General features: G+C 37.0%; 1 protein-coding gene across 1 annotated transcript; it reads right to left on the bottom strand.

Annotated features, from left to right (window-relative positions):
- Window positions 1-625: 625 nt before the first annotated feature.
- LOC149961136 (uncharacterized) lies at window positions 626-5,557 on the bottom strand. The gene is made up of 6 exons (XM_090168414.1): window positions 5,412-5,557; window positions 3,880-4,004; window positions 3,152-3,259; window positions 1,864-1,959; window positions 1,456-1,557; window positions 626-824 (listed from the first exon to the last, which is right to left on the bottom strand). Exons 1-6 carry the CDS (start codon window positions 5,443-5,445, stop codon window positions 777-779), a joined length of 513 nt encoding a protein of 170 aa, XP_090024540.1. The 5' UTR covers window positions 5,446-5,557; the 3' UTR covers window positions 626-776.
- Window positions 5,558-15,513: the final 9,956 nt, after the last annotated feature.

The raw sequence follows: 15,513 nt of genomic DNA, 5'->3' as shown, positions 1-15,513 counted from the left end.
TGCGATCTCCCAAGTCTTATCTTTATTTTCCAGTGACTGAGCTCGCGCTATAAAATAACCCTGGGGCTCTTTCAAAAGAGGAGCTCACTCATCTAGGCCCGGATGTAGTCAACGAAGGGGCTAATGTTATACTTCTGATAGTATAATAAATAAAATGGCTTAAGGACCGACTCAAAACTTAAATTTTCCACGTAGATGTAGTAGTAATTATTTGGAGCTCTGTCACTCAAAACCGATTTTAATTTTATTAGCAACATTGATTTAAAAAATCTTGAAATCATTCTCAGATGTTAAAAATAAGTTTGCGATTTTCAATCCCGTTATTTAAGAAATGTACGACAACGAGATTCGTGAATTAAATTAAATATAAAACATACCCCAAAGAAGAGTTGATGTGATTGTAGAATGTACTTCACCGACAACGCGATTCGTGAATAATAATAAATATAAAACATTGTAGCTCTCATTTCTGCTTTAGTTTCGAATTTCTACGTGAGGAATGTGCTTCACCGAGTATACAGGATGTCCACTTAAAAGGATCCAGAGCCTAAAAAATAATTTGAATTACGGTGTTCGCGTTTCGTTACCTTATTTCTAAGTACAGGTAACTCAAAAAGAAAAACAATTCCGATAAAATTCCTCTTGGGTTTATTAAGTACAAGATGATTGAAAATTGGATCAAAATTAAATATAATAATTCAAATATATTTAATACATCGAGGGATTGCGTTTTTAAATGTCTATACCATCTTGTTCTTTTTTTGTGAAACGAGTCGTTAACCAATTGAAGAGCACTTGCCTCCGAGGCATTGTCCTCTTTTCGTCTGCAAAACGGAAAGAAAGCGAGTCAGTGGTAGGAAACGATCTATGGACACTATTGTTATTGAATGGGTATTCCACTTCAGTTAAGTCATAGACGAACCTACGCAGATGCGCTGTAAATCAAGTTCAATTTTAGAACCATAAAAATTACGATTAACTGTTTATCCATAGATATTATCCACGGCCATATAGCAATTTAACATTTAAAATAATCGGATTTTTTTGGATAATTTTCGTTTGTGGATAAAATAAACTAAGTGATTATTTCTTATCTAAACGCCGAGCTCTAGGTTCAAATATGTTCAAATTCGAACGTATGAAGACCCACTCGAAAGTAAGATTAAGAAACTTATCAACTGGATTAGAGGTGGGAGCCTGCAAGGCGAAACTAAATGAGCGTAGTCAATGAAAATTAAGTCAAATATATAAATAAACAAGTCAGGGCTACTATAACGCCTTAAAAATGTTATCGGTGACCCTTTAAATTGACCGAAAAAAGTAGGTTCCCTTTAGATTCGTAAATTTAAAATCTTTACAGAAAAATGTCGCGTTGGTAAACGCGTATCCGCTATAGATTCCGTCCAAAATTGAACACTGCTTTCTTAACAAACTGCTGTTGGGCTGATGTCTTACCCCTAGGAAACATGCTTCTCCTTGTTTGTTCGGCACCTCCAGAATTGAGCCTTTGGTCCGAGTTTCCGGCATGCACAGGATAGTGCACGGTTGATTTGGTTTCTGAATTAAAGACTTAGTTTAGTGCTTGCAACAACGAAATTACGCAATGGACAAACAAACTATTTAACTCAGAATTAGATTGCGCGTTTGGTTCTTTAAAAGAAGTGCCACCGTGCACGATATTGGAAAGATGACCACTCAAATATTGAATCCGTGCGTGGTATACTAAGCGAAGGAAGTTAGGTCTAATATATTTTAGATTGACATTTTACTCACGCGCGTTGAATTTGATAGAAGTGCTGGTGGGCGATGCGTTTCCAATAATTGACTTTATTAGTTTAAATGTCCAAGACGACACTTCCTTACCGCAACAGGCCATTTCAGACCTAGGAACCAGCAGACCTTTCCTTGGTCCGTATTTTCATCAGAAAATCTCCTTAGACATTCACCGTTGAAACAAAACTGAAATATACGCCATTTTATTAATAATAATAATCAGCTAGGCTAATACTCAAATCATCTAGCGACATTTATGGCCTTTAATTCAGGTGGTCAGGTTACAATGCGTAGGAGGGTCTTAGTAAGCCCTTCATGCCACGCGAGCCAACAGCTCCCTACACTTACTATTATCGTTAACCTCTGCAAGCTTTTATAGAAAGAGGAAACCAAGGACTCGAACTAAAACACCTTCATCCAGCGGTGAGAGAACTTGCAAACTTAACGCAGTAAGAGTTTTTCCGTGCTTTCACCCAGTGCCACCATCTGCGATCGAACCCGGCTCCTCTTGTTGCGTGGCGAAAGAGCTAGCCACTCCACCACCCTACTTTTGTGATCTGATATTTTCTGAACTTAAATACAGGTAGTCTGATATCTGATTTGTCATAATTATAAGCTCAGGTCGTAACTGTCTTCCTAAAATCAGTTGGAAGATCCAAGTCGTTAAGACTAATCACCGTCATTTTCAAAATCCCTATCGTAAGAACAGCAACCGTTACAAAAGGAAACAGATTTCAAACGACTTCCGTCGAAAGTACATCGTCGCGTTATCATTTCTTCCCCCTCGAAAATGCGCATTGGAGGACGCTACGAAATGCACGCTTTTACTCTAGAATGATATATCTGATTTGACAATATCGTAAATTAGATCTGATTTGTCAAAATTATTAGCTCAGATCAGACAACACAACGTTTCTCTAAGAATTAGTTGGAAGTACTATACTAGCGGCCGAAGTTTATTATTTATTCATTTTAATGGGAGTATAAAGTGTTTTTAAGATTAGGGATAATAATTGGGGGAGAGTGACTTAAAATGCTAATCCCCGTTTCGCACTCCCCGTAACATGCACTCCGTACAGTATGACAGGAGTTTTGGACCATTGATCCATTTTGAAAACTCTACTTTACATTCCCTTTAAAGACTAGACCTTCAAAAAGTATCATTTTTTATCCGACGAAACCATTCCTTCACCCTTTAGCCTTTTCAATTTAAATAGAGCCACGAGTAAACTGAAGGTATTTTGTCAGCTAGACAGGTACTTTGTGTTTTGTAATCACAAATCGTGTTTGCACTTCTTTGGTGGTTCTATGTTAACTGAAACGACTAAGAAGTTTGTAGAATGGCACCATGATTATGTCACGTCAATTCGGTTCTTACCGAGGTGGGGGCATTGTTGGTACGTGCGCAGTATTCCCCGTCCGGTTGGTTGGTCGTGGTTTGCCTTGAGCCGCTCAGACAGGTAATCTTGCAAGGGTTGGCTGGACTCTGTAACGATACGAAGTTTTAAAAGAACGAAATATAGAAGTACTTTTTCTTTGGGTTTTTCAATAGATCTGGAGTTTCAGGATTAAAAAATTTTATTATATTTTGAATTTTTTTTCAGTTGATAATTCTACTGAACCTATTTTCTTGAATTCGAAATTTTTTGCTAAATTTGTGAATATGTTGATTTTTGTTTTTTCGGGTTTCTTGAATTTATGAACTTTATTTGACTGGATTCGTCAAACATTTTGGGAATTGTTAACTGTTTAGCTTGTTTCGTTGAATATTGGATTTAAAACGAGGTTAAGCATGAGCTAGAAAACGAGTTGAGGATTGTACAGTAGTAAAAACTATAGCTGCTTTCCACTCTGACTGTTTAGAGCAAGATCAGGTTGAGGGACGTTCTTGTGAAGTTTAGTCGATTATCTTGACCCTAATATTATTTTCCCATCATTATTTTATTTAAATAAAAATTAGATTAATTTCAGTTTATTTCAGAATAATTGCATAATATCGTTTTCATAATTTGACCATAATAAGTATTTTAATTTTCTTGTTTCACTCACCTACCCTGAATACATACTTATTGGAACTGAACGCACATAAAGTAAAAAGTTATCTACCAAATTTCCTACAGCCGAATCGTCTTGCGTTCTTTCCCGGCACAATTTGTTTATGTCATCGGCTGAATCCGTGGGTGCCACGTACAAGTGCTGAGCCCGTACTTGTTGAATAACCGCTATGAAACCTTAGAAAATATAATTCACGTATAATTTTAGAAGGATAAATAATGTCTGATATTAAAGAATTAAATAAAAATTAAATTTAATACAGAATTATCAAAACGAGTGGTTCGGATACTTGCCTTGTTCCGTACGAGATTTAGAATTAGTTTTTTTAAAGTACTTTTAATTTAAAAAATTTTAAATCTTATTTTTAAGATAATTCCCAAATTTAAGGATTTTTAAGAAACAATACAAACTCCAAGGATTTTAATTTAATCCGGAAATTTAACGAAATGTTCGACCTCACGGTTTGAAAAATGGTTTAATTACTTTCTATAATAATGTATCAGAGTTGAACTCCTAGTTTAAAAGGGGATCAGAATAAGTGGGGTGGAGGAGTGGTTAGCGCTTTCGTCTCGCAGCACTTGTGGCACTGGGTTGAGTTGGCAAGTTCTATCCCCATTGGTTAAAGGGGTTTTCCCCTTCCATAAAAACTTGTCGAGGTTAACGGTAATAGTTAGTGTAGGGAGCTGTTGCCTCGCGTTGCATGAAGGGCTTGCCACCACCCTCCTACGCATTGTAACCTGGCTACCTGTTTAAAGGCATTATAAGTCGCTAGATCACTTGGGCCTAAGGTGGTGCCTTGGGTATTAGCCTAGCCTATTATAATAGTTTTTAATTTAACCATGGCTGCGTTCAGCGAGAAACGGCTCCACGTCGTTTGGTTCGTTGGGAAACCGAACTGAGAATGTACCGGAACTAAACTGAGCGAACCTGCTTTTAATTTTGGTCTCTTCGGTGCGTACCGGGCACGGACCGGACTTTAGAAACCGAAAGGGAAAAATGTCATTCAACGGCGTACCGAACTTTTCATTACCTTCCGTACAGCTCCGGTGCTTCGGCTGAACGCAGGCCATAAGCAGAAGATTAAATTCCTAGGTTAGAAATGGCATAGGGACTAAAGAAAGTTCTTCAGGAGGACCGATGATCAACACTGGCGTAATATGGTCTTTGTTGACTTTGGATTTCGTGATTTCGCAGTCATTGCCTTCTGGAATTGTGTAGTATCGCACGCGTTGAGAAAATGTAAAATGAGCGTTTATCAACGCACTACGGTTTAACCATTTTTCGGCCTTTTCAGGTTGTGCACATACGCTAGCTATACCTTTTTCCTTCAACATTCATTTTTAACAATGGTTGAACAAAGCTTTAAAAAAATTTTAAACAGACAAAGGTGACTTAAAAACCAACTAAATATCAGTCGAAAATAATTTCAAACTAAATATCGACCCAAAATCTATAAATCCTGCTTATAAATATCAAAACCCGTCTTTAAAAAATATAAAAATCTGAGTCTTAATCGTAGTTTAAAACTGTAAACGTATTTTAAAATATCAAAATATATTCAACAAACTATGTTAAAAACATACCCAGAAGAAGAGCTGGTGCGATTATAGCTTTCATTTCTGTTTTTCTGTTGAATTTCGTTTGAACGTCGTAAAAGTTTACGTAAGAAATGTATTTTCTCGTTTCAGGCGCTTTGCTGAGTATATATAGGGAAAATTTCCTTCCATTGTAACGGGGAACTATAGCAGTTATTTGCCCTCGCGTCAAGCAAATCAGTTCGATCTAATAATAATTAATCCGCCATGTAGGAAATAGCAGCTTGTTGGAGAACCGAACGGAGTCAGACAATTAAAAAGTAGGATGTTTTAAAATCGATGAGAGATTCGTCATTTGGCTGTTTTAGGATTTGGTGTAGTTCTGGTGTCACGAGTATCTCCTTGAATAGGAGATAATTTCATTTATTCACAATATTGGCGAACTGGGCGTAAGTCGCTTTTTATACTTTTTATATATTGTATTCAATAAATAGAGTAGTTTGAGTTTGGCACAAGAAGCCAAACACAATTTATCGTTTTTTTTATACCATAGTACTCTATACACACTTAACCGTAACACCCTGTATATATGGAAATCTTAATATAGTACAAAGAGTCAATATATATTGGGTAAAATGACACCTGCTTAATTCGAGATTAGCCTGTTTACTTCTTAAAGCGCCAAAATGAACTTTTGCCACTCTTTATTAATTTTATCGTTTCACTGATAAAAAAACAACTGCTCATTTTATGAAACAGTTCCGGGAAAAATAAATGTTATTAGTCTCAAGGCTGTCTACTGGTTTTGGAGGTCGTTTTTTTAAGCACTATCTCAGGAACATTTTCACTTTCTGAAAATGAAAGGATGAGATTACGGTGGAGGAAAACTGTACAGTTTCTGACGATTTTAATTACCGATGGCGATTGAGTATTGAATGTAGATGATATTTAAGGGTCAGTACCTTTCGGAGAGTGGCACACAAATTCTAATTATTGGTAGCAAATATAATGTTTGTGCTATTGCTTTCTGGCAACGGAAACTCATTGTTGAAAATGTACCCGTTCGTTTAAAGATAAGAAAATTTTAATGTGACATTGAAATATCTTAACACTTTTACTGTTTTGGCTTTATTTGACATAAGATATAAACGTAGAGTTGAAAGCGTTGATGTTAACCGGTTTCAACTGGGTGACGCTTACGATGCTTTAGTTGACGTTTCCGTAACTTCAAATGACCCGAAATGGAAAACTGAAGCAACTGGTTTAGCCACGGTTTATAAGTCTTCGCCGAGGAATGTCGCCTGACGGCGACGTGCACTCACTTCGCTCGAGCGCCGGGGGCGCACGACACCCTCCAACCCCATACTAAAAAATGCTATGGGCCATCTATAACGCAACCTAGAGGACAGCACCAAGCCTTACGCACCAGGTAAAGTCGGGCGTGGAATGTATTTATCCCTACGAATCTCGACAAAAAGAGCTATGCCTGATACAAAACAAAACGCCTTATAAATAGTGATTTCGCTCCCTGATTTACTTGCTATAGTAGCAACGTTTACGGTAGTAAATCGACCTATGCCGGAACTATGCCAACTATGTCACCTATGCATTTTAGTGAGTAGCAGGAGGGTCCATTACTCGCTACTTCCGCGTTTAGAAAATTGAAATCAGACTCTGGCGCCGGAAGCGCCATCTGGCGGAAACTAGTGATACAATTCCACTAAATTATTTCGGGACTCCGACTCCGGTGGTTTATTATTCGTGCGAAGATATTCTGAATTTTATATTTAACTAAGGTAAATATTAAAGAAAAAGTCCAGGTTTGGTAAAACTTGGGTCTATTTGAAAAATCATGTATAAATATACTCAAAAATATCAGTCGTAAAATTGTATCTTTTTTTAATGACAAGAAATTAATTTTTAAACGATTGAAATCTACCCGCCAAGTGAGCTGTCATTTTCTTCCGTCTTCCCTCCGCAGACCGCACGCGGAGCAAGCACGCGTAGGGAACAGAGCGCTGGTATAGCGCGAACAGCCCGTGATTAAAGTCCTAAAACGTCACCGCGAAAGAAAATGGCAGATCGCTTGGCGGGTAAATTTCGCTCGTTTAAAAATTAATTTATCATCATAAAAAAAAGATACAATTTTACGACTGATATTGAGTATATTTTAACATGATCTTTCAAATAGATCCAAGTTTTACCCAACCTGGACTTTTCCTTTAAGTAAAAATAAACGTTTTTTGCCTTGTGCATATTCTATGTAAAAATGAAGGTACAAATTTCGACTTTCCACAATAAAATTTTTAAAATTTTATTTACAAATATATAAATAAAATTTTATTGTGTGAAGTCGAAAATTTGTACCTCCATTTTTACCTTAGGTAAATATATTGTTTATACTAATTCTTTATTTTTCCAAATTATTTAATGCCTAAAGCACTATTAAAATTTAAAAAAATTGTATTTTGGAATGTGTCTTAAGCTTCCGTTTTAAAAATATTATTATTAGGCCGTAGCCTAGATACACATGTGCAGTGCGGTAAAATTTTCGCTCCTCTCTTTCCGCTCTTTTTTTGAGCTGTAAAATTGTCGCTCTTCTTTTTCCGCTCTTTTTTGAGCGGTAAAATTGTCGCTCTTCTTTTTCCGCTCTTTTTTGAGCGGTAAAACTTTCGCTCCTCTCTTTCCGCTCTTTTTTTGAGCTGTAAAATTGTCGCTCTTCTTTTTCCGCTCTTTTTTGAGCGGTAAAATTGTCGCTCTTCTTTTTCCGCTCTTTTTTGAGCGGTAAAATTGTCGCTCTTCTTTTTCCGCTCTTTTTTGAGCGGTAAAACTTTCGCTCCTCTCTTTCCGCTCTTTTTTTGAGCTGTAAAATTGTCGCTCTTCTTTTTCCGCTCTTTTTTGAGCGGTAAAATTGTCGCTCTTCTTTTTCCGCTCTTTTTTTGAGCGGTAAAATTGTCGCTCTTCTTTTTCCGCTCTTTTTTGAGCGGTAAAATTGTCGCTCTTCTTTTTCCGCTCTTTTTTTGAGCGGTAAAATTGTCGCTCTTCTTTTTCCGCTCTTTTTTGAGCGGTAAAATTGTCGCTCCTCTCTTTCCGCTCTTTTTTTGAGCGGTAAAATTGTCGCTCTTCTTTTTCCGCTCTTTTTTGAGCGGTAAAACTTTCACTCCTCTCTTTCCGCTCTTTTTTTGAGCTGTAAAATTGTCGCTCTTCTTTTTCCGCTCTTTTTTGAGCGGTAAAACTTTCGCTCCTCTCTTTCCGCTCTTTTTTTGAGCGGTAAAATTGTCGCTTCTCACTTTCCGCTCTTTTTTGAGCGGTAAAACTTTCGCTCCTCTCTTTCCGCTCTTTTTTTTTGAGCGGTAAAATTGGCGCTCCTCTCATTTCTGTTTTGCGCTCTTTTAAAAAGATATTTTACCGCTCATAATAACAAATCCGCTCACAATGAGATGAGCGGTGCCCATCACTGGTTTTGAATGGTCGGTCGCAGATTATCACATCATTTTTATTCCTTGTATTTCAGACTTTCAGTAAAGTCTTAAGTTTAATTTCAATGTTTATTACCAAAGCAAATAATATTTGTAGTTCATTTGCCATAATAATGAATTAATTCGTCAATTAATTAATTAATACTTGAAGTTATTCAAATAATTATTAATTAATTAATATTAATTGTATGAGAGGGGGCTAAAGTTTTTTTTTGCCCCGGGTGACCGTAAGTTTAGTTACGCCACTGTATAGGGATTATCGTGTACTAGTTTCACGTATCGAAAACCCTCTTCACCATTGTTAATTATTTTGAAATCGGACATACAGGAGACAGAAGTTTAAGCGGAAAAATTTTCGCTCCTCTCTTTCCGCTCTTTTTTGAGCGGCAAAATTTTCGCTCCTCTCTTTCCGCTCTTTTTTGAGCGGTAAAATTGGCGCTCCTCTCATTTTTGTTTTACGCTCTTTTAAAAAGATATTTTACCGCTCATTTTCGCTCATAATAACAAATCCGCTCACAATGAGATGAGCGGTGCCCAACACTGCACATGTGGATTGTTTTTCTCTATAATCTTAATTACTTTGTTTTTATTAGGATTTATTTCTCAGTTTTTAAATGTCCTTCTGGAAATATATAAATTAAATAAAAAAAGGTGAAACTTTGTTGTATTTAGATTTCAAATTATTTTTAACCAATTTATTTATATATGAAATAAATTAGTTAGCTATATATGCCCCTCCTGTATGTTATAAAGATTAGTCTGGAACAGGGTTGGCAGGCAGTAAAAAATAAGGAGATCTAATCGCTAGCAAGTACGAAGGTTCCACGAGCTCCAGCCTGTGTAGATTCTATAAACCATAGCCTCCTTTATTTATCAAGGCCCGTGCGTGCAATATTTAAAATTTTCAGAAGCGACATTTTATTTCGTGTCGTTTTCATTCAACACTTGCCTGTGACGTTTTCCATCGATTTGGTAGCAGACGGGCTCAAGCGAAGAAATCAAGCTAGAAACATTTTGTTTGTCGTTTTCATGATTTCAAAAGCTTTTAAAGGGTATATTGTAGGGTGTTTCATTTTGTGAGTCAAAAAATAAAATGTAAAATTTTTGCAGACTTTGCTTATGCTCCTAGTCTTAGTGAGGTAAAAGATATATATGCCAAATTTCAAGAAGATTGGATAATATTTAGGGGTTGCACACTTTGATCAGTTTTATAAAAGTAGGCAAAAAATACTATTTTTCAATGTTAATTACTTTTATTGGGAAAACTAGAAATTACAAACTTAAAAAAATATTAAAACTAGACACTAAGATTAATAGATAGTATGATAGGCAAAACATGTGTTATATTAATCAAAGTGAATATGAACAACCAGTGGCGTAGCGTGCATTTATTCCACCCGGGGCCAACCCTAAATTCGCCGACTGCTTTCTTTGCAACTACATGTCGGCAAAAATTCGGTCAAAATTCTGTGAGACTCTGTTTATCCGTTAATTGCCCAAACGATTTAAGACGTTTAAAAATTAAAAATTTATTCTGCGTGTTTTTTTTGCAACGCGAACTCTTTAATGTAAATGGTCAATAGTAATTTGTACCTCTTGTTCTAAGCCGGCCGGGGCCATGGCCCCTATGGCCCCATTGCAACCCCACCGCACCCCACGCTACGCCACTGCGAACCACCGATGGACTAAAATTTGGTATAACAAGACGTCAAATTATAAAAAGTCCATCAAAAAGAGTACAAGAAAGCTAAACCCTAACAAATTTGGAAACATTAAAAAACTAGGCGAAACACTCGGGCCGATAGGTCTGCAAGCAAAAATCAAAAGCGCGGAACTCGGATCACATAGGCCTTCAAGTGAAAAACTATAAAAAAATACTTAAAATGTCAGAAAATAAAACAGTAGACCGGTTTCGCCCTAGTTGGGGCTCATCAGTGCTGTGTATCTGATGAACGACTTACGAACCGATCTTGAAGTTAGGCCTAACATTAAACAAATTTCAAAACACGCGCCGAAGCAACAGATAGTCGAAAGAAGGAGGGGGTGTAGATGAGAATATAGGATAGTAAAAGTGAATACTAACCACCGATGGACTGATATTTATTTAATATTAGGCTAAGCTTCAAGATCGCGATGTAAGTCACTCTCAAGATACCTACACAGTACTGATGAGCCCCAACTAGTGATAAAAGTGATCAATGTATGCAACCCCTAAATATTATCCAATTTTCTTGAAATTTGGAGTATATATCTTTTACATCACTGAGACTTGGGGCGTAAGCAAAGTCATAAGAAAATCACATCTTCGGAAAAATAACGCCCCGGCAGACTCCGCAATGCGGGGGGGGGGATGCTTCCATCGAGGGGCCCCCTAATTGCCTATGGAACGGTGTACAGTCCAACCACGCGAGGCCTCGTCTACTTTTTTCTCTTGTCAGCTCAAGTTAATGATTTACTTGCTTCAAATATTTCTGTTTCAACAGGCGCGCCCAAAACTTTATAAATACAACCACAATAACCATCGCATAAATATCCAAACAACGTACATAATGAAAGTAACATACTGAAGTTTGAAAAGTATCGAGACACGTGTTTTATGCATAGCAGATCGTTAAACCTTGTAAATTAATAACTAAGTTGTGTTTCTGAATTTAAAGTTTTAAAGGTAAGGCTAATTCATTTGCATAATATAATCGCTGGCCTGGGTAGTTTTTGTCTAGAAAATCTAAAATTTCAACTTATGGATTTGCTTACATTTCACAAATGACAATGCTTATTGAACGAAATAATATCAACTCCATTTAGAACGATATACTCAATTGAACTAAAAACGAGTCATAGAAATCCCGTCTTTATATTTTTCAATGAAATGAGGCAGGGGCGTAGGAACCAGGGGGGCAATGCCTCTCCCTAGAATTTTGCTGGGGGCAACTAATGTTATTGCCCCTTCAACTTTTTGGTCAGTTGAAATCTTCAAAAGCTCAAATTCTCAATTTAAAAGCATATAAAGCTTATAGAAGCTCAACCGTGTCTTTTCCCGCCAATTTATAAATTGTACATAAGAGTTAAACAGTAACACATGCACACGGTTCACCGTGTGCATGTGTTACTGTTTGACTCCTTTAAAAATTCAAAACCATTCTCATTTTATTATTGTGGATTTGTGTATCTTAAATTAATAAACGACTCTAAAGACTAAAATACACTTCGTATGATAACTGTTGTTACTGTTAATGCCTTAATGACATTCGCGACCGATTACTCACTCTACATCGGGGACTAAGCTCCTAGACCCCCGTTTCGTTTCTCTTTGCCCCTCCAACTTTGAAAACGTTCCTACGCCCCTGAAATGAAGAGCGGAAGGGAAGGCAATGTCTCCCCAAAACTTGAAAGTACATCGTTTCGCCCCCCCCCTCCATCTTGAAACGATGAAAGCGTGGGAATTTTCAAATCGAAGATTTAATTTTTACCCTACTTTTTTGAATAAACAAATAACGCGCTTACATGAGTTCCCTACGAGAGAATAGTAGCAATAATTTTTTATAATTATTTTGCATTAATCATCTAGATCGTGATTCTGGTCGGACTTGGGAGTCAGAACTCCAGACTTCCAAGTTCTACCAGAACATTTGTTTTTAATACTGCATACGCTGATTGCCGTGATTTATCTTAATCGTTTCACTTAGGGCTTAAAGCCATTTTTAAGCGTTTTATATATTTAACATGCAAGTGCTTTTTAAATCTAATTCTAGAAGGCGATACATGTTAGCCCTAACTCTAGATGGCGATAATCACGACTCGGCCTTTATGATTATAAGGGACCCCAAAAACAGTTTCTCTGGAGGACCCCGAACCCATAGCTACGTCACTGAGAAAGCTACTATTTTTAAAATAAAATTCATCAAAAACAAATTTTATGTTCTAAATAAATAAATGTGGTGGATTTTATTTCTCTTTAACTTCTTTTGAATTGCTTGTGTATTTAACTTTAAGTAATACTAAACACACTGGAACCGTATAGGAACCGTCTAGGAACCAGAACCGATCGGTTCTAAATTTTGAGTACCGGATTCGATAAATTAAAATTTTAAGAACCGGAACCGTAACCGGAACCGATAAAACAAAAATTTAGGAACCGGAACCGGATCCGGAACCGAGATAGTCCAAAAAAGTGGAACCGTTGCATCCCTACCTGGTGGACTGGTAGTATACCTGTTTTGGTTTATCATAAAAATTATGAAGGTATTAGCTACAATAAAAAACTCCCGAGGACAATGCACTTCACCTATAATAAACAATAGAGGCGGATTAATCCCTTTAGCTGCCCTAAGCAATCTTAAACATTTTGATGCCCCCTGGGCCGCTATGGAATTAAGCAAACCACAATAAACAGTAAAATTTTATTTAAATTTTAGAAATGACTTAATTACACCCATACCCGCATAGATTTGTCATAACAAACTTCTAGTTCAACGAAATCCCAAATCAGCATTTGATGTACCTGTTTCATTATCAAAAATGATTATTTTTTAAATAAAAAATAATGTATAAACCATGGTCTTGCGAAGGAAATTAGAAGCTTTAAATTCTCCGCAACTTTATGCATATGGTACAATAATTTTACTGAGATCGATCAACTTTGATGATTGAATTTTTAATCGAGTTCAAGGAGACTAGTTTCGAAAGTTTTTAAATTACAGCAAACGAATAAGCCGATGAATTGAATAGGGTGGCTGCTGATAATTTATCTCCCGCAGACTTTTCGCAGAAAGTAGGGATGCACCAATATGGGTACAGCCGATAATTTAATTTTTCAAAAGTGGTAAGTGGCGACAGCTAACGAGAATTAGCTGAATCTTTAACAAAGTACATTTTTTTGGGAAGATTCAATTGAAGCACGTGATAACTTAGAGTGGAAATGACCAAAAGTAATAATTTTATACCTTAAATTAATGAATATTTATGAAAACTGACGTTTTAAATATATTTCGGTGCAAATTACTAATATCACTGATACTTAAATAATTCTTTACACAAACATCAGGAATGTGTTTCAAAAACCCAAAGAATAAATAAAATAATAAATAATAATCAGCTAGGCCCAAGTCATCTAGTGACTTATTATGCCTTAAACAGGTGGCCGGAAATGAAATGGAGCTCGTATCATTGATACGATAAACTTTATAGCAGTTTCTATTAATTTGAGCCGCCATTTTCTAAGATGGTGGCGGTAGCCCCGGGTGGGGAACAATTCTCCACGTCAAAGAGCGTCTCCAAATCTAAAATGTGTTTGTTCTAAGGTAAGCCCAATTTTCGGCTAAAATGACTGATCAATTATTTTACTGTGAAATAATTTTTATTCCACTGGATTCTAACAGGTTCTTGATACCCTGTAGTTGTACCTTTGGTTATAAAGATAATGAAATGCAAATGATTGTATTATTCCCCGGCTCGGTATATCTTTACAAAAATTAGTATATGTTACTCTTCTTAATACAATTTTCCTAAGATTGACTAAAGTGAGTTTTTTTTAACTCGAATATAACTCTTCTTAACAGACAGATTTAGTTGAAAATATATACTGGCTGTGTTCGACCGTCTGTGTCTCGCTTCTTTGGATTGAATAAATCCAACTTGGTGATGATGGTTCGATTTAGCATCCTTTTTGTCGGAGTTGGTACGCCATTGATAAGTGTTCTTCTGTAATTCATAAGAGCTCTAGCTATACGTAAGTCCAATGAGCCTTCTACGTACTTGACTAATCCAGTGTTGATGATTTCCAGTTCAGGAGTGAATCAACCAGTAATTTTTTTATGTCGTCTTGACCGTACTCACTGATCTTTAAGCCTGATCGTTTGGTGTTGGGTGGTTTGGAGCCGATATTAAGTGCTCTATTCCATTCGTTGTTACGAATGTTTCGAATTCTTCACTGGTGAAACACGTGGCGTTGTCAGAAACCAGCTTTGTAATTCTTCCGAAACGAGCCATGTGTGATCGGAGACACTTGATCACGGTTTCCGAGGAGGTAGATTGCGTGAGGTCTATTCCATCCAATTGGAGTAGGCATCGTCACTTATGTTGTAATGTTTAACGCTGTTCTGGTCGTCGTCTCGAATATAGTTCGGCTGGAATTTACTCAGTTCATAACTTATTGATGGTCTCCCTTCATTTTTGCGCGGGTCGTTTGATTTCTTACGGCAAGCTCTTGCCAAATGACCTTTCGTTCCTCATTTGCGACAATTATAGTTAGAGTATGGACATTTCCATTCGACATGTTGCGTGTTATGGCAAAGACTGCAAGGTGTCTGTGGAATATCCGTTCGATCGTTCCTTTGAGATGTTGCTTCCCGGCTTGTTCCGTCGTGTCTCGGATATCGGCTGTGACCTAGTTGATTTACTGATACATCTTCTTGTTCCTGCCCTTTGATCGCTTTGGCATCGTGTTCCGCGGTCTCCAACGCCTGCGCTGTGATAATCACCTTCTGGAGATCTATGTCCTTTACGGCGAATAGTTGTTTTGGGATGTGTTCCTTATTGATGCCACACAGTATTCGGTCTCGTAACATTCGTCCAAAGTGGTTCCGAAATTGCTAAATTCCGTTTCCTTCCATAGAGTGGCCACATAATCGATCACAGATTCTTTGGCTTTCCGAACCCATTTGTAAAATTTG

This window comes from Leiobunum rupestre, chromosome 1, assembly GCF_980474605.1.
Source record: "Leiobunum rupestre chromosome 1, qqLeiRupe1.1.hap1, whole genome shotgun sequence".
NCBI lineage: Eukaryota > Metazoa > Arthropoda > Arachnida > Opiliones > Sclerosomatidae > Leiobunum > Leiobunum rupestre.
This window is presented reverse-complemented; position numbering and strand designations above follow the sequence as displayed.

Excerpts from the sequence above, each read along its gene's own strand:
- LOC149961136 (XM_090168414.1), bottom strand. The coding sequence starts at position 5,445 with ATGAAAGCTATAATCGCACCAGCTCTTCTTCTGG. Across the intron at positions 4,005-5,411 it reads CGCACCAGCTCTTCTTCTGG|GTTTCATAGCGGTTATTCAA; the intron begins GTATGTTTTTAA and ends ATATTTTCTAAG. Across the intron at positions 1,960-3,151 it reads CCAACAATGCCCCCACCTCG|TTTTGTTTCAACGGTGAATG; the intron begins GTAAGAACCGAA and ends CGTATATTTCAG.